The following is a 24421-nucleotide window of genomic DNA, read 5'->3' as shown; positions in this document are numbered from 1 at the left end:
TTTGAGGATTACTGGTAATTCTTATGACTGGATGCTTTATATGTTGGCATGCCAGGACAAGTAACTGAGAGCAGGATTTATTTTGAAGCTGTCGCCCGGAGAGCCGTTCCATTGACCATTTGCAAGAGGCTGGGGCTGGGTTCATAGACATTGTTTGTCTGGTCTTGTTTGAGGTGGTGTATAGTATACAAGACATCTGTGTGGGCTGGCAGACGTGATACAGGAGTCACAGAAGACCTGCACTCTTTTGAGCCATTGGCTGGGGACCTGGCAGGAGAGCCTTTCCCAGACTGGACTAGGCAATTGCGTTTAGGCAGCTCAGAATTGAGCCCTGGGTCTCCATAGACTCCAGCGAGAACTTAGCTACTCATTACACATGCAAGCACTAACATTTTGACACTGAAATTTAGGTGTTGTAATCTGGGGAGAAAGCACATCCTGCATATTTAATCTGTGGCCTGTTGTCAGCTAGGCAGTGGAGATCAAGGGATTAATTTGGACTACTTCTCTAAAAATATTCCTGCTCTGTATCACATTGCTGCAGTTTCTGTTCATGTTTCCCTCGCAACAGCCCCTTTTTTCCCGCTGAAGTCCTCAAGGCAGACTCAGGACGCCTAGGTCCCAATCTGACTTTGTATTTACATCCAGTGTCAGAGTTGGCCAACAGTTTTCCTTTGTGTAGCTTTCCTGTCACTGTCTCAGAGGAGAACCATTCGAGATCAGTAGGTCTGTTGGACTAGTGTGCTTGCTGGTGATAAGGAGCTGGGTTGTGTAATGGAAATTCGTCTGGCTAAGCAATGAGAAAAAGTTGGGAAGGGAAGGGGAGGAACTGAGCCCCGAGTGAGGACTGTGTGCCTGTTTTGTTTCCCGTTGCTCAGCCCTGTTCCTTGACTCCTAGTGGACCTCCACAGCCACTCTACTCTCTGAATTTGTTCCATCTTTGTTCTTCTTATAAAATTAACTTTAATTAAAGTTTAATTATATTTGTGTTTTTATCATTCAGAAAAAATGTTAATATTTAACGCAGAAAATTGCCAGAATGGGGAAGGAGGACAGTGGTATAGAGGACCAGTATATTTTTGGGTAATATAGCAGAACTGAAATGTATTAGAAGCCAGGGAGATACCAGGGAATGCTTTCTATCAGTGGCAGTATCTGCTGTCCCCTGGCCATTGCCATGACTTTCACGCCTTCTTGAGATATGTTTTATTTCTTCCTTGGCAGTCCATCCTTTTGAGAATGAATGAATGATTTTTGAATAGAGCTGCGTAATTGAAAGTCTTAAATTCCACCCTAAGTGGAAAACTGAATTCTGCCATGGGCTGTGAGGGCACTTCCCTAACATGGACAGTATTTCTTCTGGGACCTGCATACCTATTATGCGAGGGCGAACTGGGCCCCTTTGCCTGTTATTGAACTTTATATAAATTTGCTTTTTCTCCCCCCACTTCTATAAACCAGCTTTTATTTTCTTTGTTTTTCTTTTTTTTCTGTTTTCTTTTTTTGTTTGTGACTATAAGAACTTGCTTCCTTCATTGTTTCTCTTTCAGTATTTTGCTCTTTTTCAAAGAATTGTGCAGTTTCTTGTGCACTGAGGAACCAACATCTATAAATTTGTCTTTCTAACAAGCTACACAGAGTTGTTTGAAGAATTACTTGCACAGAAAAAAATGATTTGAGTTACAAATTGTTCACAATTAGGACACTGAGTCAGTTCTACATCTGTTAGATAATTTATGTACTGATTTGTCAATCAAAGCCAACAATTAAAGCTTCTCCAAATAAAGAATTCATGTTTTCCCCTCATGATGGTGTCACTAGCAAGGAGCATGGAACAATAGGAGTGAATCTGTAAACCAGTTAGTGCTGAAGACTTGATGTCCATACTAAATACATTTCTGGAGCGTTTATTTGGGGCAGGAAGAGTCTGATCCAATTGTGGTTGGAGTGCATTAGCTTCACTCTTGGAGCACATCTTCTGGCTATTTTCCTCTAAAAGCAAACCAGTTCACGTGCTCTGAGATTACTCTAATGTGAACCAAAACATGGTAAGCAGGGAAGACCGGGAAATCACTTCAAAAGTGCACTCTGAATCCAAACAAAAGTGCTAATCTGGATGCATTCATGTTATATTAGCATTCTTTCTATTCCCTTTCAGTTTTTAAAAGTTGAAACCAAAGACACAAATAAATAATGATAATAAAAAACACAAATAGGAATTCTAAGTTTCCAAATCCGTAAAAGTTTTGTAAATGCCTTGGAATATCGGTATTCTTGGAAATATACCTGACAGCTGGCAAGATGCAATGGAGATTGTTCATGTGTCTATACTGCAGTCTCTGCTATGACATATCTGAGCTGGCTATGTAGTCAGTGACACCTGCGCATAGCCCCTGTAATGGTCGGTGTTTGGAACGTGCTATTTACTCATCTTCTTGGGCTTTTGAAAGCCACACAGAGTTGTCTGCTGTTGTGGCGTTACTGTCAGCATTACCCAGATTCAGTGTTGGTGTGGCTGTATCTGTACAAGCTACAGCTATGTAAGGAATTGTGCAGAAACATGCACTATGTATACTTTCTTATAAGAAATAAAACATGCTTTAATGTTCAGGTAAAAAATCACTTGGATGAACTCTGATAGTTTATGAAAATAATTTGATAAATTCAGGAAAGAAAAGTTTGTCAGGGGTTATTAAGCAAAGAGATGGAGATGGCTGATAGCTCATGATTGCTTAGTGCCTGGTTGCTGGGTGCGGGTCCCCTCTGCCTCTGCCCTGGTCTTTCTTTCCTTTTATAAGCATCTGGCATAGGTCATGGCCAGAAACAAGCCAGTGGTCTAGGTGGACCTTTGATCTTCCTCATTTGCCTTATTGCATGATTCAGGTCAGCCATTGTCCAAGACACCCAATACATAGGTGTGTTTGGATCAAGCCCTCAGGGCTGTAATTGATCAACTGAGTAATGCCACTAAGTTTTCCGGATTTTGCAGAGAACTATGATTGCACACAGTTCCAGTGAACCTGGGCATTGTATGTGCACAGAGCTGTTCTCTTAAGGGGTTTAAAGGATTAAAGGTAATAGTAGTGTACACTGAAACAGAAAGTGTGATAATCTTGGTTAAAGAGCTTGATTAGGTGGCAGAAGCAGCGTGGAAGTTCACAGTGTTTTCAGTGAAAAAAATCTTTTGTATGGTTAGATGAATATCCTCTTGTCTTCTCTAACAAAAAGAAAGTTCATGTTTTAAGATTACTCCATGCTGGCTCCGTAAAGCTTCCTCGGGTATCTGGCTCCTTTGTTTTGCAGTGGCATTTAATCACTTGCAGAAAATGCTTGTTGTATCATACGCTCTTCAACCATGCACATTATCCCTTAATTATATACGACTAAGCCCCTCTTGACTATAAGACATGTTGTTTGTTCAAATGCACTTACAAATCCATTTTCTTATCAGTTCTTTGCTGAACATTTACACAACAGGGTACTGTTTAAATATGAAAATAAACCTTTTTAAAAAAAATTGTTTGACCCACCCACCTGGCCTCCATCTGTGATTGTTCTGTCTCTGCAATCTGTTGTCTGCTTTTCCTCAGCGTGTTCTTTATCTTTTTGCATGGCTGCTATCTTTGAGCGGCTTTATCGCCCCTCCCTATTTTCTCTGTGCTTAGTAGAAAGTGACATTTCCAAATCATAAGGATCAGCCAGGCAGATTTGATACACTCTCTGCTATAAAACACACTTCTGCTCAGAGTATGCAATTAGTAAAGACAACTTCATTTCACAGTATCACAACCCATGCCGTACTATTTGGAATTAAAGCATTGTGTGACTCTGGGAAGTTTTCTCATAAAAACTTGTAGCAGATAAATCTGTCAGAGTTAGCCATGTTTTTTCTTACCACAGACTTACCCAGCAAACCCAGAAAAAGTTTCTTCATGTTTTATTCCAGTTCAGTTTCATATCAGTGAATTACTATGGTAATGCGTCTCCCTTATATATATATTTTTTTTTTTTTTATTAAAGGGGAGCTATGTGTTTGTAATCTCTTAATAAACTGATACTCTAATCTTTAGATAAAGAGGTTAAATACATTTTTATTTTGAAAGATTATAGTTAAATACTTACAAAGACAGTTTAGATTTCCAGTCTATGCACTACTAAAAATTTTGTTGGCTTCAGAGAACCTGGAAGGGAATCCCTTCTTAAAAAAATTAGAGTGTACTTTTTGTTTCCTTTCCGGAAGTATTTCTATTTCTTCCCATTCCAAGCCAAATGTAACTGTGGAGAATAGTTGCTTTTTTTGCATTAAAGTTCCTTCAAAAGCACTGCAACGGATTGATAGGCATGAGCGTATTTTTCTGAGTGATTAGGACAGTCAACATTAAATGTAGGAATATCTGAGACCAGGATATGCAACTGAAGTTATTTTTAGATTCTGTAGCACCGTTGTGCAGAACTGGAGTAATTTCTCTCTTGCGGGTTCTTAGAAGCTAGTCTTTTGTTTGGATGGATTTGCCTGCTGTATAATGATGGTCTTGAGGAATGTGTTACAGAAACCTGTGAAAAATTTCTTCTGGATTGAGGCCTGGAATGGTAATGGTAGGTCATTGTCCAAAGGAAACAAAAATGTGTTATTAAGTTATTTTAATTTCATTTCAATTGGAAAGCTTATAGAGATGCCTGCTTCTGTTCTATTTTATGAGTAAGCCCTCCAGATTTATTTTTTGCCAGCCAATTATTAAGCACCATTACAGTTAAATTAAATTAAACATCCACATCAAGTTGATTGCCTCAAAGCTTCAGGAAGTCTACCGCAACAGATCTATTTGCACCACTTCCTTTACAGAGAACTTTATCCTTGAACCGTATGATCTAAGACTCCCGCAAAAGACCTCCGTTATTTCACAGGGGACAAAACAATTTAATGAAAGTATTTCAGATTATCTGAGGCCTTCACAGGAAACTCTCCCATTATATTTGTATGTGGACAGTTGTTGTAAGGCAGGATTTGGGACATCAGGAGGGAGTCATCTGTGTGAAGAGGGAATCTATTGCATAAAGATAGACAGAATGAGTAAACCTAGTACTGTTCTCTCCACAGAAGTATAAGAAGCTACTCAGGTTATATTTTTACTAACTTTATATTTTATTGACGCATTGATTAAGCATTGCAGCTGAAAGAAGTGGTTCCACCATTTCTCAGCCCCTGCTCCTGTATTGTGCCTTCACAGACATTTAGTGGCTCTACAGTGAACTGGATTGAGGAACCAATAAAACTAACAGCACAACATTAGTTTTACAGTAGTACGTCAGAAGGTTTTGTAAATAAGGCTTTAGTGACATGTGAATGATCGTGCCTGTATAATGAAGTACTTTTCATGTCTTGCGGAAGTAGATTGCTGTTGGGGAACTTCTTTGCCAGCATAGGTGCATCTACATTGTATTTTGGATATCGGTCTTGAGCCTTTGAGCAAAACCAGACTGGCTGAGTGTCCAGGCTTTTAGAGACAAGTGTTAGGTGAACTTCATGGTATCCTGGGAAGGAAAACTTGGCCTGGTATCCTCCAGCTGGCCTTAGCCAACACTGTCCCACCCATGCCTGCCCATGGTTGATGTCAGGCAGGTAGATCAAGGTACAGACTCTCCTGGAAAGTCTCAGAGGGGCAGATCCAGTCTGTAGGCAGCCTGAGAAGTGCCTAGCTGCAGGCATCTGCTATTCATGGGGCAGCGTAAGCTGTCTGTCCCCCATGGCCACAGGACTTGTCCGCTGAGGAACGGCTCTGAAGGATGAGAAGCAAGTTGGAAACTTGAGTCTCTGCATACCTAGATCTCTTTGGCTGGCAGATCTGGTTGGCATGTCTATGATAGACCGAAACTTACCCCTATTCCCACTCTCCTTCTGATGATAATTTACAAGCAACTCCACCAGAAAAGCTATCACTAGTTTTCCCTTCACCAGTTCATGTTTCTCCTCCTGGAATTTTCTTGGTGTTGCTCCCAGGAAGGGAGAAAAGGGGCAGCCAGAGAGCAAGAGGGTTATTGCAGATATTTGGAAACTGCGTTTGTGGGGTTTGGTGAAAAACACAGTGACTTCCTGATCGGAGGACCCTGACAGCCAAATTGGCAAGACTATGACTGTTCATTTGGCAAGGGAGATGAGAGCCTTTGGGGGGCTTAATAGGCGTCAGAGATGCTCATATCAGGGGACAATTCCACTGCTCCGTATAAAAGGTCGTTGTCTCATAGTTGTGTTGCAGCGATGCTGTGTAGTGAGGTTGCTGTTTAGAGTGAGACGGTCTTTTTTTGTTTGTTTGATTTGAGGTAATGAGGCTAAAAGATTCTAAAATAATGGAGTTGCTTAAAAAAATCAGTGAAAGAGGAAAAAATAACAGGTCCTGCCTAGTAACCAGTACTTTCAGATTCCACTATACATTTCTACCTTTAATATCATAGAATCATAGAATCATAGAATCATTTAGGTTGGAAAAGACCTCTAAGATCAAGTCCAACTGTAAACCTAAGACTACCAAGTCCACCACTAAACCATGTCCCTAAGTGCCATGTCTACATGTCTTTTAAACACCTCTAGGGATAGTGACTCAACCACTTCCTTGAGCAGCCTGTTCCAATGCTTGACAACCCTTTCTGTAAAGAAATTTTTCCTATTATCCAGTCTAAACCTCCCCTGGTGCAACTTGGGGTCGTTTACTCTCATCCTATCACTTGTTACTTAGCAAAAGAGACCGACACCTACCTCGCTACAACCTCCTTTCAGGTGGTGGTAGAGCGCGATGAGATCTCCCCTCAGCCTCCTTTTCTCCAGGCTAAACAACCCCAGTTCCCTCAGCCGCTCCTCATAGGACTTGTTCTCCAGACCCTTCACCAGCTTCGCTGCTTTTCTTTGGATGTGCTCCAGCACCTCAATGTCTTTATTGTAGTGAGGGGCCCAAAACTGAACACAGTATTCAAGATTAAAGGTTTTTTTCATTAAATCCAAAGGCCTTTGCTACATTGGAAGATCAGGTAAGAAGACCATGGGAATCTCGTTGGCTTTAAATTCAAAGATTTTTTTTCAAATTATTTTTATATTTTCCAAATGATTTATCAATCATCAGATTTTATTGTATTTTTATTTAGAAAACAAGCAAACCCAAAATAATCCCCCTAGAACTATGTTATTTTCATTATTGTTTGGAGCTTTTTTGATGTATTTTGTTCTCTGTAGAAAACAACAGGAAACCTTCCCTAAGACATGTTGGCAATCACAAAGCCCAAATGCGCATTAAACACCTCAAAGGGTTCATTTGTGTATGGACAGATAGGGTATGGCTGTACAGAACCTGTATGATGTCAGAGGAGTTGAGTCATAGCATTGGCCACTGTCAAAGTCCCTACTGAACTCAGTAAGCTCAGTTTATTATTTAAGTGGCAACACTGTATAAAGCAAGCTAGCTAAATTGTGGACTATAAGGAGTTTTTTGGTGCTTCATTGTTTGAGCTACTTCCCCAAGAACAGGGAAGAAAAAAGTTAAAGAAAAAGCTCATGAAAACTATCTATTGTATTAATTTCAGCAGCAGTATTTTTTTTTTCTTTTCTTACGGCTGTTAGAGTTGAATTTTGTACAAGTTAAAAAAAAAAAAGACAAAGACATTAATACGGGAATGTGACAGATTTAGCATAAATTTTTCATACATCTGTTTAGAAAAAAAAGCACCACTTACACTGTAGTTTGCATAGCCAATTTCTTTTCATTGAAGCAATGTCTGTTGTCTGCTGATGCATCTAAGGGATGTTAGCGGATGTTATTCCGCTCAGTTAGATAATCATACAACTTTCCTATCAGAACATCATTAACTTCCATAACGTAAGTTAGTTGGTGGTCTTAGATTTGCGGAATTCTTAGTCACTGTAGTTTTAGCAGATTTTTTTAGTAAAAATTAAAAAAGTTCATAATTAAATATTACCAAGTCAGTAAAAGAGGAAGAAACAAAAATCAAAATCCAAAGATGCAGAAGCTATGAGCAAATCAAGTGCATTTTTCCATTAATTTTACGACTGCTTGAGAACCTTCTGAGGAAGACAGTAAAAATTTCTACTGCTGCCAAAACTTCAGGCATGGATTTATTTTTTTGTGACAAACCTACACCATGTCCTGCAAAGTGTGGAGCGTTTGCTCCCAATCTGGCTAATCAGTCGAGCTGCCACTCAACTCTGCATAGAAGGTACTCGAGCACCTTGCAAACGTAATCTTGAGGGAAGGGCATGATAGAAGAAAAGGGAAAAAAAAAAAAAAAGGAAAAGAATGAACAGGAAAGCCAGGATATCTTTTCTCCTTTCATTTCTCTAACCCACCTTTCAGTTTTGAACTCTGTTCAGTAATAGAGTTGCATCTGTCTGCATTTTTGTGTCTTTGTATCTCTCACGTGTTAATTTCCCCCAAATTTTCATGGTGGCTTTGTATTTGTTCCCAAGAAAGTTAATAAGAGGCATATTCCCAAGTCCTTGCAAACTGAAAATGTAGAGAAACATTATGTCATAGCCTCACTGCACAACTTTTAACTTATCCAGTTAATTAATTCTGCTCAGACTATGCTAGAGTTTCTTTAATTGCCATTTAAATGTACTCTTTTATGTACTTATTCAGAATCATTAGATTCAAAGTAGTTTTGCTGTTACAGTATAGTGACATTGGGTATTCTTTAATTTGTGGGATATATTCTTCAACCTGATTACCTTGTCCTTGTGTATAAATTACCTAGGAAAACACTAGAGTATTTCTTTGTGCCTATGTTTCTTTGCAACTGGATAAGTTAAAAAGGCACACATGATGACAGTTTTTTTTTTTTTTTTAAAGCAGATTTGTAAAGAGGTAAAGGTTTCACTTGATTCTGTGGAAAAATCGAAATAAGTTACTATTACTTAGCAAGCATTCTATTTCTGGATCTCTGTTGGTGTGAACAGCAGTATGTGAACATCTCTCAAAAGACATTAACAGGACTTTGGACAACAAGGACATATTAGGCTTGGGAAATGAATACGAGGTCTGAGGGATTCCTGACAGACAACAGCAAACATTCGGTGGATGATGGTATGCAGCCACGGGACAGCCCTATTTAGATATGTCATTCACACTATAGCTGAGGCACCATTAAGAATCTTGAGTTTACTCTGGCTAAACCATACAACATAATTCCTTGGCTGAAACATGAATAATCTTTAGATGCTATTGCAGTTTAAAAATCAAGCTAAAATAAACATCTTTTTCAGCTAGACATTTATCATTGCATAGTAGTTAGACAAATAAAATACTACAGTCTAAGCTCCTTATAAAACAATATATATTAGGTGCCAGAAAAGGCATAACAGATGCCATCTCTCACTATAAAAGTAATTTACAGTTTCAAACATAGTCATGACTTGAATGTACACAAATTATTGGAAAAGGGGATCAGAGGTTATAAAGTCTCCTTTTGTTACTGGATTTCTTATGTCTAATATTTCACACTGAAATCCACATTTGGGAATTGTTTTATAATGGTCTTTTTTCAGTTTATCTAAACTTTTCAGATGCATTGGCTAAAAAGTGCCTGTGGCTGATGTTGTGATCTATCAGCCAAGTATCTCGTAAGAGAACAACGCCCCCCAAATTATTTTCAAAATTTTATTTCTGATACTGTGGAAGATCAAACATTTTGTATTTCTGATGTCTCCCATGCCAAATTGTCCCATGTTTGTAGCAGGTTAATACAGAAGGGAGTTGACAAATCTTGCTATAATCACTACCCCATGTTGTTTTCATCCTCCTTGTCTGCTGCTCATTTTCGTTGTGAAAAACCCTAATATATCAGTGACAGGAGGTCTGGATTTGTGGCCGACTATTATAATTACTCCCACTGAGGCACTGTCAATAGGATTAAAATAAAGATTCTGGACCTGTCCATCGTAGGTGAGGTCAGCAACACTGGCAATGGGAGTACTGTTTCTGCAAGCTGTGCTTTCAGTCCTGAGTTATGGAACCACAGACATTAATATGAAGCAAATATTTGAAAGCTCCAGTGGAGAAAGACCAGCCTTTTTTCTGCATTAGCTAAAATATCCATCTGTAATAAATAATCTAACAGCATTCATCTATGTCCTGACCATACATGTATGTATGTTAATTTTCAAACGTATCAGAGCCCCAGAGAGTTTCAATTACAGAACAATCCATTTTGCATTTTATAATTAATAAAGTCTTTGCAGCTGCGTAACTTCATCCAGGAAACATCTGCACAAACTCCTTGTGTATACATAATTTCTGTGAAAAGGGGGTTAGCTGAATTGTCTTTAATGTTCGCAGGCTTGGGGAAGGTAGAAAGGTAGGGAGTTGGTTAAGATAACACAAAACAAATCACAAGAATGGAGGCTTATGTCCACATAGATATAAAAAAAAAATCTAGCCACTGCCTGTAGGAAAAAATACAACGTACAGGATCACTTTAACATATAGCCAACTTTATTCAAGTGAACACGAGTGAGGAACCGAGGGGAAAAACTCAGCTCTCTTGAGGTGGGCTGTCATTTTGCCGTGGTTCTCAGTGGAACCAGGCTCTTACCCCAAGTTTGTAAGTAATATGCTGTTGTTGAAACTCTGTGATTACTCCTTTGCCATCCTTTGACACTGACTTTGAAAAAGTATTGGTTTTTAAGTGTTAGTTTCGTCTTCCTCAGTGTGCATGAAACTATGGCATGTATGCCACTAAAACTTACTCCTGGCAGCAAACTCAGGGAATGGTGAGCAAACCAGAATAAACAGACAAGCTCTCTTGCTCTGCAAGCACAGTATGTCATCTCTATTTTTCTCCCCTCACACAAGTCTACTTTTTATAATGGGATCAAACAGTAATTAGTGCAGCCCCCTCCTTGCAACTCATTATGTTTCATTATTTTCGTATGAACTCAAAAATTATTATCAAAAGCCATGTTCAATCGAGTGTCTAACATGCTGAAACAATTGCGTGCCCTTTCAGTCTTAAGCTGATATGACACCTGGAAGCCTTGCGCTTCTACAAATGGAGATTTCTTTTTTTTAATTTGTTTGTATTATTGTCGTAGCAAATAATATTCTTGCTTAATATGTCACTGCCCCACAACTGTTTACTCTTTCTCCTTTGGTTATATAAACATTGGTTGTTACACATGTCACTCATAGCCCTTACCATATTTCCATCATCCCTCCCAGTTTAAGTTTGCTAGCTCCCCTAGAAGCAAAATGAATCTCCATAGTGTTTATAGTCAAAAGGTTACATAAAGATGAACAGTTCTTAACATGTCCCTTTTTTCCTTTTTCCTGTCCCACAAGTGGGACTCCAGACTGCTGTTTGCTGCTGTCTACATCTGCCTTTGTTCCCCCCTCCATTTTTTATAAATATGAAAAGAAAAATATACATTATTTGATCTCTACCAGGCCACTAAGGCATGTGATGAGCTCACAGCAGAGACGCTGCTATTTTTCTACATAAACTGCAGTCAGCACCTCTAGTTACAACAGCTAATGCCTTGTTGTGCCACAGATGTGGCATCATAGTTCTTAGTAGTGTGTGTTAATTCCTCAGTATTTACTTGTGGCTTTGCAATATGCCATTACTTACAGTATTTGTATAGGCCCTTAAATGATACCAAACACATTGGCTCAAATGTTTGCAATTGCACTGACTGCAGTGGCATACGCTAAACATGTATTCGAGCGAGTACCGTGCACTGATGCTGCAACTTTGCCCAGCCGTGTACCAGACCCTACTGTCACGATACGTCCTTGTTTCAGCTGAGTGCTACTGGATGTACAAGAAGAAAGCAACTTAGTCCAAGCCAAGAAAGACTGCTAGCGTCATCTTCAGTGGGGTCTTTCATTGTATACAGACAGAATAGTGTACCTAGTGTATCTAGGGCTTCCAGGAAAAGGAAGTCTAAATATGAAACGACAATGCCCTGCTCAGTTTCAAACCCCGGCTCCACAGCGTAAGGAGGCTCCTCGTCCGAGGGCCGTTCACATCGTCTCTGTATTTCACGGTGGAACTCTGCCAGCTTCCCAAGAGAAATCTCTTTGCTTTGCGGAGGAGGTGGGAAGATTTTCTCCGAGGAGCAGCCATGGCTATTGCAGACAAGTAAACAAATCCAAGGTGCTGGGTAGCCCTGGGGGGGTCGCTGGTGGTCAGTCCCTAACAGAGGCTAAGATATTAAGCAAAGTATTGTGCCTTGGCTGAAGCATAGCTTTTTCTATATTTATTGTTGATTTTGTAATATGTGAGGAAAGAATTAGTAACTAATTTTTGCGTTATTTGAAAACTGGTTTAGGTTAGGCTGGTAGGTGTTATTCTGTGTCTTTGTGCTGTCAGTGAAGTTGACTGCTCTTGGTTTGAAACCTTTTCTGGAACATGTAAGGCTTTGGAGCAGCTGCTTGAACAAAATGGGAGCTTCATCTGGGAAGAGCTGTTCTATTAAATTAGCAGCTGTAAATGACACACCACAGTGAATAGAAGTGAATTTATTTTGTGCTGGCTTTCTTCCCTTTCCCCCCCACTCCCCTTCTTTTCCAGTATCCCAGAAGCCCTTCAGTAGCAAAAGTACTCCTGGATCTTAACGTGCTTGAGAAAGATCAAATGAGTTCACATTTTATGCAGATCAACAATAATGAGGATTGTGGCTACAACATCAGAATGCTACCTCGCCAGAGTGCTGCCTGCATATCTCCCACCATTGCTTGAGTTCTGTACCTTGATTTACAATATAGGCTCCCTTTATAGGGAAGAAGTGCTGCAGATGAGTGCTCTCCTGCACTAATGAATTGAAATATTAAAATGCATGCGATCAAATGCAATTTGAGTTGCCTCAAGCTTTGCCATAAGATACTTTTGTGGAACAATACCTGTATTTATCATCTTTAGATTTGCATGTACAGAGCTCCGAGTAATGTTTGGCTAATGTGGTTTTTTTTTTAATAATTAGCATTTTTTTAATGTTGCTTATGGAGGTAGTGGCAGTGGGGATTTTATACCACCTGTCCTTGTGATCTTAAAAATATTACATAAAGAACTAAATTGGATCAAAACAGGTGGATTTAAAATAGTGTAGAACAAAACAATGTATTTAAATTACTTGTAATATAAAAAAATTCACCATGGCAATTTGGCAAGATAGGACAAAAGAGGGGAAAAAAAGGAGTCAAAAAGTATTTTTGAACCGTTCTTTCCCACCTGTGATCTGTAATAGCTCACTGGCAAGTTATCACACCTTCGTAAGTGGTCGATGCAACACCCTGTCTTGGTAGAGGTTTCTGTTGTAAGTTTCTTGGCAAGGACAATGATACATGTTAAAAACAGATAAAGATTCATAGCTCCCCAATTTTTGAGCAATAGAAGTATTCCACTTCTAGGCTGAAAAAACAAATTTTTGTGACAAATTTAAATTTATGAAGAAAAATGGGAAAATAATTTAGTTGTATTCCTCCAATGAGTACTTTTAATTATGATATGTACCCTTGCGTACCCTCCTTTCTAAAGAACTATAAAGTTTTTAAAAATCCTTTTTAAAAGCACTCTTTTCATATTGTTCAAAATTTCAATGCTGGAATACTCTGCCCCTTATATTTATGGGGTGTATAAGTTGAAGGGATGGTTATTAAATGTTGTCACAAGCCTCTTATAGGAAAAAAAGCTAATGGAATTGTAGCATGGTACGAGTGCCTGAACCTTCTGCCTGTGGTATGCTGTGCGGAAGAATAAATGGCTTTCAGTCACGTAAACCAGTCACAGACATGCAGATCCTTTGAACTCTAATAAAGAAATGCACACTTACTTTAAATAGTAAGTGACTAAGCATATAAATGTCTTGATCAAGTCATCAGAAAAAAAATGAAAAGGGGTTTTCTGTTTACGTTTTGTTATTTCTGTCTGAAATCTCTATTTTACCCTCTGCGTCTTTGCTTTGTAATGTTCCCTGCTGAGAAGGACAGACTGGAAACACAGTAGGGATCTCTGCCTTTTAAGTTGCTCTTTGCTTTGCAGAGGACTGCGTGCTGGAAGACCCAGTGTATTTGTCCAGTGTTTTGCTCTGTGTAAGAGGAACATGACTATTTAAGAAAGGCAGGAAACTATTATTTGGTAATTTTAGCTACATTTCAATTGCAAGTGCTGAAAGAGCAGACAGAAGTTTAAATATATGTCTTAAGGTACACGCATACAAATCAGTTCAGCTTTTGTGCTCTTTGTCTTTGGTCAGGAAATTCTGAAACAATTTTAAATGAAGTTAAAAGGGTAATTCTCAGTTAAATTTGCCACAACTATGAATTCATGGGTCATGTTTATCAAAAGTGTTTCTCTGAAGTTCCTCCTGTCTTCTTTTCTAAATAGCATATATAACAGCTACTGTGGTAGAACTAAACTATAGCATGTTTTACAAGCAGGGCTAGATTTTCTTCTAATGCAAACTCGTGCCCCTTTGTCAAAGTCAAAGGATACATGTTTTGCATGATAATTTTATCTGCCAGGTAATTTAGCTTCCATCCACTGTTTTTTTCAGCATGGCAAACTCTAAATGTTATGGCAATTTCTGTCCTTCAGGCATATTTTTCTTTAGAAAGTTAGTATATTGATAAAGAATAACAGAGGGCCAGAATATGCTATCATTTTATACTGGTATGATCCACTGTTGATTTACCTAATTCATCAACTTTAATCTACTGCTATCTTAAGTATTACCACCATTTTTTTCTCTCAGTTGCATAAAATTAATAAGAGTTATGTTGCTGTAGCTACATTGTGAGTCCAGTCCAAAGGCTGTTAAAGTCAAAGACACTCCTCATTGACTTCAGTGAGATTTGGATAAAGCTTATTGTTTTCATGCTCTTTCCATTACTGCAATAACCAACAACTGAAATAACTGTTCCAAATATCAGTGTCTTTGAATACTTTGCATTTCTGTTCTGAGAAAATATCCAAGCAAATATGAATATAACCAAAGTAAATTCTCTCTCTCTGAATTCAGAATGACTATTTAACTAGCTTTAATATTTTGATACCGAATACTAAGTTTCACCCCCTGTCCCTTTTCTTTGCGTACAGGTGACGGCTTAAGAAGGTTAGACAGTCTGTTAGGGTTGGAAAAAAAAGAATAAAATAGTGTGATTGAAAAAGCCTCTGCTTTATTAGAAAGTTCTAGAGGACCTCTGTGTTCTGTTTTTCGTGTTGACAGTGTTTGTAAGTTTGCCCATAACCTCAGTGCTGAAATGGACTCTTAATCTGTTTCCAGTTTTAGCATTGTCTGATCCCCACTTCCTTCTTCCTCATCCCCTACAGCTCTCATAGTTTATCCATTCTTAAGCTGGCTGTGTAGGTTGCAGTTCTCTGCTTGTAAGGATCATTATAGGTGTGTTCTATGGGTGTTTCTGCTTTGGGAACTGTGGCAATAGCCAATAAAAGTATTTCTAAACATCAGTTTTGGGACACAGCACATTTTTTACTTCCATGGGTTCACAGCAGGCAAACCAAAGTATGAAATGATCTTATATGCATATTTTCAACTATCTATCTTTTAAGTTTCCCTTGAAAGTTTTAGTAAATTCATTTCAGCCTAGTTGTCTTTCTCTGTGAAACTGGAAAAAACAATTTTGCAGCTTACGCTATCCGCCCTCTCCTCTTTCTGGTTGTTCCTACCAGCATCGTCTGTCCAACAAGTGTTCACGCCTCATTCTTTCCTCGGGATCAGGGTTCACCAGTGGGTTACAGCTTCTTTGGGTTTCTCAGATCAGGGAAGAATAGCCTTTGCTCCATTAATTCCAAATCAACTATTTCAGATACCAGAAACACTTCATTGGCTTAAATGAGATCTTCTCCAGACTGTTTTTCCCTTGTTTAGGCCTATTGCAGGCATCCAGCTGTTTCACACCATTATTGTACTCTTCTTTGGTGAAAAACAGATACTTGTTATATTTCTGTGTCCCTCTGTGTTAAAATATTGTGCTGCCAACTGCTGAGGTATTTGTAGTGTATGCTTGAATTCATAAAAATGCCACAAAACCATTAACAGCATCAACTGAAGAAAAAGAAATTGTGATTTCTTTTGGCTTGCGCCAACATAATAGAATGGATAGTTTAGACGTTTACAGGAATGTGTACCTTATGTGACAGAGATTGAAAAAAGATCAGCATAGTCCACGCAAATCTAAACCTTGATTTGTTTTGTTCTGCTTTAGCTTGTGGCCGTGGGTTCTACAAATCCTCCTCACAAGATCTGCAGTGCTCCCGCTGCCCTACTCACAGCTTCTCTGACAAGGAAGGATCTTCAAGATGCGATTGTGAAGATAGCTATTATAGAGCACCTTCTGACCCACCATATGTCTCATGCACAAGTGAGTCAGTCATGAATTTAAGAGTAAAGGATGTTGCTTAACCAACCACGTGCAGCCACTTGTAACTAGCAGTTTTGGTTGGCTTTGCCTATATTTGAAAAGTACATTTACAACAGTAAATGAAATTGAAAGGCAGAGAGGAAAAAAGTTGACTGAATATAGAATCAGCATAAATATAATTCTCATGTTTGCTTGATATAACATTGGAAAAAGCTGCATGTTGGGTAAGTGTGTAACTCATTGTAATACATAGAATACAGGCATAGTTTTCCCATGGCTGTAAAATTGTTGTAGACAATGTGCTTGATGTGATATAATACCAAAATGGGGACCATGAAAAATGAAAAGTAACCTGTGCGGATCTGAGCTTTGATTGAACTGTAATTGGATCTGACTTAACCTTCTAACTGCAAATAGACTAGCCTACACAGATTGGTCGTTCGAATAGTGGAAGTCTCCTAAATCCAAAGCGGCACCAAATATCTCTGTAAATCATATCAGAGCCGATAACAAAGGACTAGATGCAGTTGGTGCAGTACGTTTAGAAGAGAAGAACAAATCCCATACTTGGGAAAACTATAAAAGACAACCTTTAAGGTACATTAACCAATCTTTTTAATTGCACAGAGGAGAAACGGCTAAAGTCAGTTGCAGTAAATATACAGACAATTGTTATTCTGATGCCTTAATGGAAAATAAATAAAGCTCTTGCCAAGTGAGTTCAAGGAAGCTTTTATGCAGCTCGTAGTAAAAATAATGAAATGTTTATGTGAAGGAAAATGCTTCAACTATTTTCTGTCTCAGTAATTAAAATGCTAGCTACATGTCCCACCCTGGTTCTGTGCAATTACCCTGGACTTTTTTGTGTGTTACATAGGACCTCCGTCTGCACCACAGAACCTCATTTTCAATATCAACCAGACTACCGTGAGTTTGGAGTGGAGTCCTCCTGCTGACAACGGGGGAAGAAATGATGTGACCTACCGCGTTTTGTGCAAGAGGTGCAGCTGGGAGCAGGGCGAATGTGTTCCCTGTGGGAGTAACATTGGATATATGCCCCAGCAAACTGGATTAGTAGATAACTATGTCACTGTCATGGACCTGCTAGCTCATGCTAACTACACGTTTGAAGTTGAAGCTGTGAATGGGGTTTCTGACTTGAGTCGTTCCCAGAGGCTTTTTGCAGCTGTCAGTATTACCACCGGTCAAGCAGGTAAGTTTTCATCACATATGAATCTCAACACTGTGAGACTGAGAGAAATTGGGAACATGCAAACTACAGATGCAGTAAATCAGGAGCATGTTTGGTGTGCTTTGGCTCATTAATCTTTCCACTTTGCCAACTAGTTAATTTGAGCTTATACTATTTCATGATAACCTGTCCTGTTTCTTGGCCTCAGGATTGCTTTCAGAAAGCATTCATGAAAGACTTAAAGAAGACATACCGCTTTATTATTAAATAGATTTTCTTAACTCTGCAACTTTTTTTTCTTCTTATGTCATTGTAGGTCGTTCCCTAGTATGTGAAGGAAAAAAAAGTAGATGTGACAGTCCTGTGCAGGCTTCCTTTCTGAATTTTTTAAACCTGTATGGGAGTCCTAGGTCACTGGAAGATGATTTGGATATCTGATGGTGTTTTCAGTGTTCATGTTTTCCCTCAGGATAATGTTTCTAATTTATCTTATATTTCCAGATATTTGATTATGAGATTCAGTGAGAATGTGATGATTATTCTTTGTTTCTTCTGCTTATCATAATCTGACAGGTGAAATGTCAGGGAAAATAAAATCAAACTAGCCTATCACCCCAGGGGAAAAAAGGGCTTTAGTTGTCTGCATGCTGAGTGAAAAAAAAAGAATTCTCTGATTTAGGTTTCTGAAATGACGAGTTTCTTGTTGATAAAAATTATAGGCCTCTGAATCTACAATAGTGCACTGTGGGCGTTAAGAGAGGATACTAAAACTAACCTTTTATATATTGAACAAAAGACCTTAAACTGAACATTAATTGCAAGATCTGGCTTCCGAAAAAATGCCTTAAAAGAAAATATGAAGTGAATCACTGATGCATGCTGTAAGAACAGCTAACCAATCTTTTAAAGGATACTTCATACTTACATCTTGGAGGAAATTTTAATGACTGTGATCAAGCTATTCTTTTTTAGTGCAGTAGAAATGATCCCCTACAGTAATGCTTTGAACTGAGGACAAACGCACCGTACAGGGGCAATGAACAAATAGGAAAAGCTATAGTTATTTTGCACTTTAGAGATGGTCATCTCCAAAAAAAAAAAAAAAAAAAAAAAAGGACAAGAAATTTACTTCAAAACCTTCCCTCCCCCCAAACCTAGGATGGTTTATATAGTTGTTAAAGTTAGGCTGGAATATTTATGGGATATTTAATTTCCCCATAGTGCTTTTCTGGATACACATTTTGCATTATTTTGGAACCAACCCTGTGACTGAAAGGACTGGTCTCTCTGCTCGTGCAGTTCTTGGAGTTTATGATGAGATTTTGAGCACAGAGGACTTACCCTGAAACTATTTTTGCACCACAGATTGTATTATTTTGGCACCTTGATTTTTCATCTTTAAAATAATTCTCCATAATTCTTCAGCCGTGCACAGGTGGACAGTGTTCTGCTCTCTGTAGATGTCTGTACAGAACTACCACATGAAGAAGAGGATTTGGACTTTTTCCCATTTAGCTAAATCAAATTGGCTTTACTTTATGTGCGTTGATGGTGGCTCACGGGGTAAAGGAAGAGACAGTACAATTTGGTGGCTAGTATCACATCTCAGGAAGATGAAAAAACCTTAATCAGAAGTTTGTTGTGTTACCCCCAAGATAATTCATTATAGTTAATTCTCTTTGTTCTCATAGTCGTAGATTTATAGGGTTTTTCAGGCCAGAAGACATAATATGGTTATCCTGTGTTATCTTATAAGTAACACAAGCTATATGATTTTATGAAATTATCCTCACGTCAAGCCCAGAAATGTTAGTGAAACTATAGCTTGCATATATAAGACACAACATCTAGACTTTACCTAGTGATTTCAAGTAATGGAAAAACCTTCACCCTCCTAGGTAGGTTTTGTAAGAGCATGCAGCAGGAAACAGGAGACCTGACTCTGTTCCTTCCCTGCTCTCCAGTTTGCTGTGGGATTATGCACAGGCGAGCGTTTCCCAGTGCTACAGAATCTGACACCGTCACTGTTGAGAGGGAGGGTACTCGTACAACTGAAGCTTTGTCTGTTTAGCACTTCTGAATATCAGGATTTAAAGGCTTCCAGTTGGGTATGTAAAAGGAATATACATAGGAAACAGATTTTGGGGGGGGAAAAATAAAAGGCTTTAGGCTCTCTTTGTTGCAGTTTTCTCTGTAAAATGAAGGTAACCCTTACCTTTCCTCACCAAGCTCTTCAAGATTTTCTGATTAAAAGTGCCATATGCATGCAGCATTTTTTTTCACCCGAATTACAAAATTCATGTTAAAGAAAATACAGTGTTTCAGAACAAATGGATTGACCAAAAGGAAAGACCTCTTTTACATTATTTTTGCAACAGCATGTTTTGGATCCTAATACTGATTTCATTGGTTTCTCAAGGAGGAAAATATTTTTTATGTGGAACAGATTGATGACTATAATTGAACAGAAAGAGACTGGTTGCTCAAAGGAGACTGTTATGCTTCTGTGCTCCTGTTTTATTTTACCATGGAGAGAAAGAAAATGTTGGATTTATTTATAGCCAAGTAAACTAGGATTCATGCAGCTCTCATTTGTTACTGTGTGTCTGTTCTATACTTTTGGCAAAAAATTACTTTTTCTATGCCCATATTGCTTTTTATGTGTGTAAATGTGTCTAACTAAACCTTCTTCGCATGTTATTATGCTAGCACAATAGGTGGCTATGTATAATTACTGGGTTCACCAGTTGCACAGAGGCTTGCAGTGAGATTTTCCCTTTGTAGTTTTGGTTTAATTGAATTGATCCTTTGTGGCCATATTCACAAAATCCAAATCATTGTGTAATGATAACAGGAAATTATTGATAAAATAATATGGTTATGGAATATATTCAGTGTTTCTTCACCCACATATAACAAGATTCTGATGAGACAAAAAGAACATGTCGCAGAAAAGAACCAGGTGGTTGATAAAAAACTATTTATATTTGTGGAAATAACACAATAAAATGACTGCAAGTGGGTAGGTAGCATTTCACATTGCTCACATATATACATATGACACATCACTATTCATTCCTTGTGTTAAAAAGACTTTGTGACTAGGCTATCAGTTGTCATATGGCATATTTTTTATGCTGCAGCCAAGAACCATGAGGCTTTTTGTTTTGCTTTGTTTTGTTTTTTGACAAAAGCATGAAAGAACTGAGGTAAAAGATTAAGTGCACTAAGTCCCCCAGGAGTAAACCATCTTGTTTCGTATCTTGCCTATCCAGTATCATGTAAAGAATACAGGATGTCATCCCAATATTGCAAGCTGATCTATGTGAACCCTTGCATCCTTCTAGAATTCAGATCTAAATGTGACTAAGCTCCAGTTACAATAGGTGAATGTACTGAAGAGCTGCAGCTGGCAAACAGCTGACAAACGCTACCTTTGCAAGCTTATTGAATGGTTGTTTACCAAAGATAAAATTTACCACTTCCCTAATAAGATATTCACCTTTTGACGGTACTGGTAGTTCCTTCTGATCCATCAAATTCTTTTCCAAATTTTACGTTTTTTCCGTACAACAATCAAAAGGCTAATGGAATCGGGTAGGTTTCACAGCAGATTAATATTTGTTGGATTTTGGCATTGATGCACTTTCAAACCTCTAAAAAAAATATGTGTTTCAATAACAATTGTATAGTTTTTCTGCTGACACTTTTGCAAAGATAGTGTGTTTTTAAAACTATCTTTCTACATCCTTTCCTCTGGAATTTATCTGAATGGACAATGGACTGGTCTCTGATAAAGGGTAATATTCACCCAACGTAGCCTGACTTTGAGAAAACTTAAGATAGGTTGCATGAATCCCAACATTTATCAGGGTTTGAGAAAATTTAAGTATCTGGCCTGAGCCAGTTTGAGTTGTCTTTATAGTCATTGGAAAGAAAAAATCATATCCAAAGGGACACTCATCATGTCTTATTACTGTAACCAAACATGACAAACAAAAGTTAAAATGCAATGCCAATACCTGTTTTAAATGTACTCTCAGTTCTTATGCAGGGAGCACTTGCTAATGCTCGCTGCTTCTTCACAGCAAGAGAAAGGTGCCCCACAGCACTCTTAGGTCATGCTGCGCCTTCAGATGCACTTAATGCTGACAATTTGAAGGGGTTAAAATACTCTGCTTCAGTTCCATAATCAAGGCTTACTCTTGAAAAAATGTTTTTTAGTAATAGTTTATTTTGTATATGTTGATTTGCTTTTCCTCTTTTTTACATCTTAGAGTTCAATTTTCAGACCTTTTCCTACAAAAAACAGATCCCAAAATTCACAGTTAAAAAAAACAAAAGGGAACTGAATTTTTCAAAGTTGCATTATCCCAGCAACTTGAACAGAAAAAACATTACATGCTATAAAATCATGACTATTAGCAGCAGTACCGTTGATTTACATGGCAAGAAGAAATGATTGAATGCATAAAGGAAACAAACCATCCCTTATCTAAAGCTGTGTGATGGATTCTGCCTTTCTTAGGTACCTCTGAAATCTTTCTGAACGGGGGAGACACTGCATTCTCCCCTACTCTACATTCTCCTTTCGTTGCTGCTCATCGTTTTTCTCTTCTTTGCTTCTCTTCGTGTTTTCCCCAGCTCTCAATTATCTCTACTCATTTTTTAAAGTCTCCTCTTTCATAGTCTCTGCACTATTGACCATCTATTTGTTTTCTGTTCCCTGTCAGTCTCACTTAAGCCTGACTTTTCTTCAGCAATGAGCTGTCCCCCAGCAGAGACAGCAGTCAAGAAGATTTATGCCTGTGGCTTTCCCAGTCGCTTTGACCTCACCGTTCTAGTCCTATTCTCACTTCTCTCCTTTCCCCAGACCATTTTGGTGTCTTCCCATTCTGCCGCCGAGTTGTTTTAATCTACCTTCATCTACGCCTTCCATCCAGCGTTCACTTCTGGTGATACATGACAGCTTATTACAAATAGCTTCAGTGTTCAGCTTAACATTGCTTCTATGTTTTCCCATTTCAATGGACTTCCTTTAGCTTCAGGTTTCATTTGATATTTCCTGCTAGTGACTACTTGTTGACCTATGCTTCATCTTCTAGCTTTCAACTGCAGATCAGCTTTCCCATATTGATACAGCTACATCATCTGTATATATATTTAAAAACAATGCTTCATGTAAAAAGAATTCCCATTATAAAAATAATGTTTTTCTTTTCTTTTTACCAAACATGTTCCACTTGTTGAGCTGGGAGAATTATTTTATATAAAAAGTCACTTTTCAAAACTAATATTCCCTAACCGCTTTCATTAAGCTGTGGTTTTTAGAAATATTATACGTTATGATCTTGTACTTTGGGTTACCATTTTGCTTAGTTTATTTAATGGGAACTACAAAGATGTTAGTGCTTATTCTTAATAATATTTAAGATACATTTTAATCTGTTTTAATGTTTTTCTAGACCAGTAGGCAGACAGCATAGTTCTATAAGCGTTCTGCACTCCATGGCCACCAACTGAAAAGGAGAAAACTAGAGTAGAAATTAATTACATGTGGTAGTTATTATTCTTCTAGGTTTTTACATATCTTTTCAGTACATTTAAAAAATGGATTGGGTTATTTCTGTGGTGCTAAGACTACCTATTGATCTGTAATCACATTACCCTGGACTAATATCACAGATATTTTGACAGGAGGCGGTAACTGAATTTATGCCTGAATTAAACTGACGGATAAAAACTTGATAAAAATTCCAGTCTCTGTATAGCAAATACCATCAGATCAGGGAATGCAGTTTGTTCATTCACTGATTGTATCAGGTCATATTTAATGCAGTGAAATCCACAAGGTTATAGAGATACTGTAGAATTGCTCTGTTGGGGCATTATTGTAAGATTGCTAAATGTTAAATTTTTTTATAGGATTTTCACAAAGAAGGAATCCTCTATATAGGATTTAATATGGTATGGCATATATGATATTTGACAGTTTTGATAATATTTTACATACATTTACAGAAGATATATATTTATATATAAATTTGAAATGACAAGCAATATGTTATATTAGAAAACTTATCACAGAATAGCCAATTGATAGTAATTCATTTTTTCTAATATTTAGTTCTAATTTGTTCTAATATTTTTCACTGAAAGATAAGAGAGAAAACAAGAAAGCAGATGTTAGCTGTGTTGCTTAGGGTCTGATCCTGCACCGCTGAAGTCAATGGAAGTTTTGTCATTGACTTCAATAGGAGCAGGATTTGAACCTTATGCTCTATCAGAAGACACAGGAACCAAAGCAATGGGCACTCTGTCATCCTGAAAGGAAACTTTAACTTCATATCACATTTTGATTCTGACTGTAGAAGGTTTTTGCACATCAGTTTGTGGCTGAATGTCATTTGAAATTTTTTTTTTTTGTATACTAAAAATATGATTTTGTTTTTTTTGCAAATAGGTATCAAAACTCTTGCCTGTCCAGCTTTATCATAAAAAGTTTTTTAGAAATAGATTTAATCATTTTTGCTAAGAAACTAAGTAAGTTTTTCTAGTAGGGACTACGTGAATTTTACAATATTTAGAAATAAAAATAGTGGGAAGCTACGCTGTAGTGTAGCTACACAAAGTAAAGCTTCAGCTTCACAGAACCAAAGTTCTGAATTAGAAATGATCAGATTAAGCTTCTCTGTATGTTAAATGTTTGGTAGCAACCTGCTAGAAGAAGCATGACAGCCACAGGGCTGTTAACTTTCTGTGCCCTGAGCTATTGAAATAGCCAGTTATGTCACCACAATCAAATGTACACTACTGAAGCATAATTTCACCAGCTATGCAACAAATA

General features: G+C 38.0%; 1 protein-coding gene across 4 annotated transcripts in view; it reads left to right on the top strand.

Annotated features, from left to right (window-relative positions):
• The window catches only part of EPHA7 (EPH receptor A7), a 161549-nt gene that overhangs the window by 40031 nt on the left and 97097 nt on the right, over positions 1-24421 (top strand). For all 4 annotated transcript variants that reach the window (XM_075145508.1, XM_075145509.1, XM_075145507.1 and 1 more), the window contains exons 4-5: positions 16227-16382; positions 17260-17595. In XM_075145508.1, the coding sequence (XP_075001609.1) occupies positions 16227-16382; positions 17260-17595 (492 nt within the window). The remainder of the gene's footprint in view (positions 1-16226; positions 16383-17259; positions 17596-24421) is intronic.

This window comes from Calonectris borealis, chromosome 3 (genome assembly GCF_964195595.1).
Source record: "Calonectris borealis chromosome 3, bCalBor7.hap1.2, whole genome shotgun sequence".
Lineage (NCBI taxonomy): Eukaryota > Metazoa > Chordata > Aves > Procellariiformes > Procellariidae > Calonectris > Calonectris borealis.
This window is presented reverse-complemented; position numbering and strand designations above follow the sequence as displayed.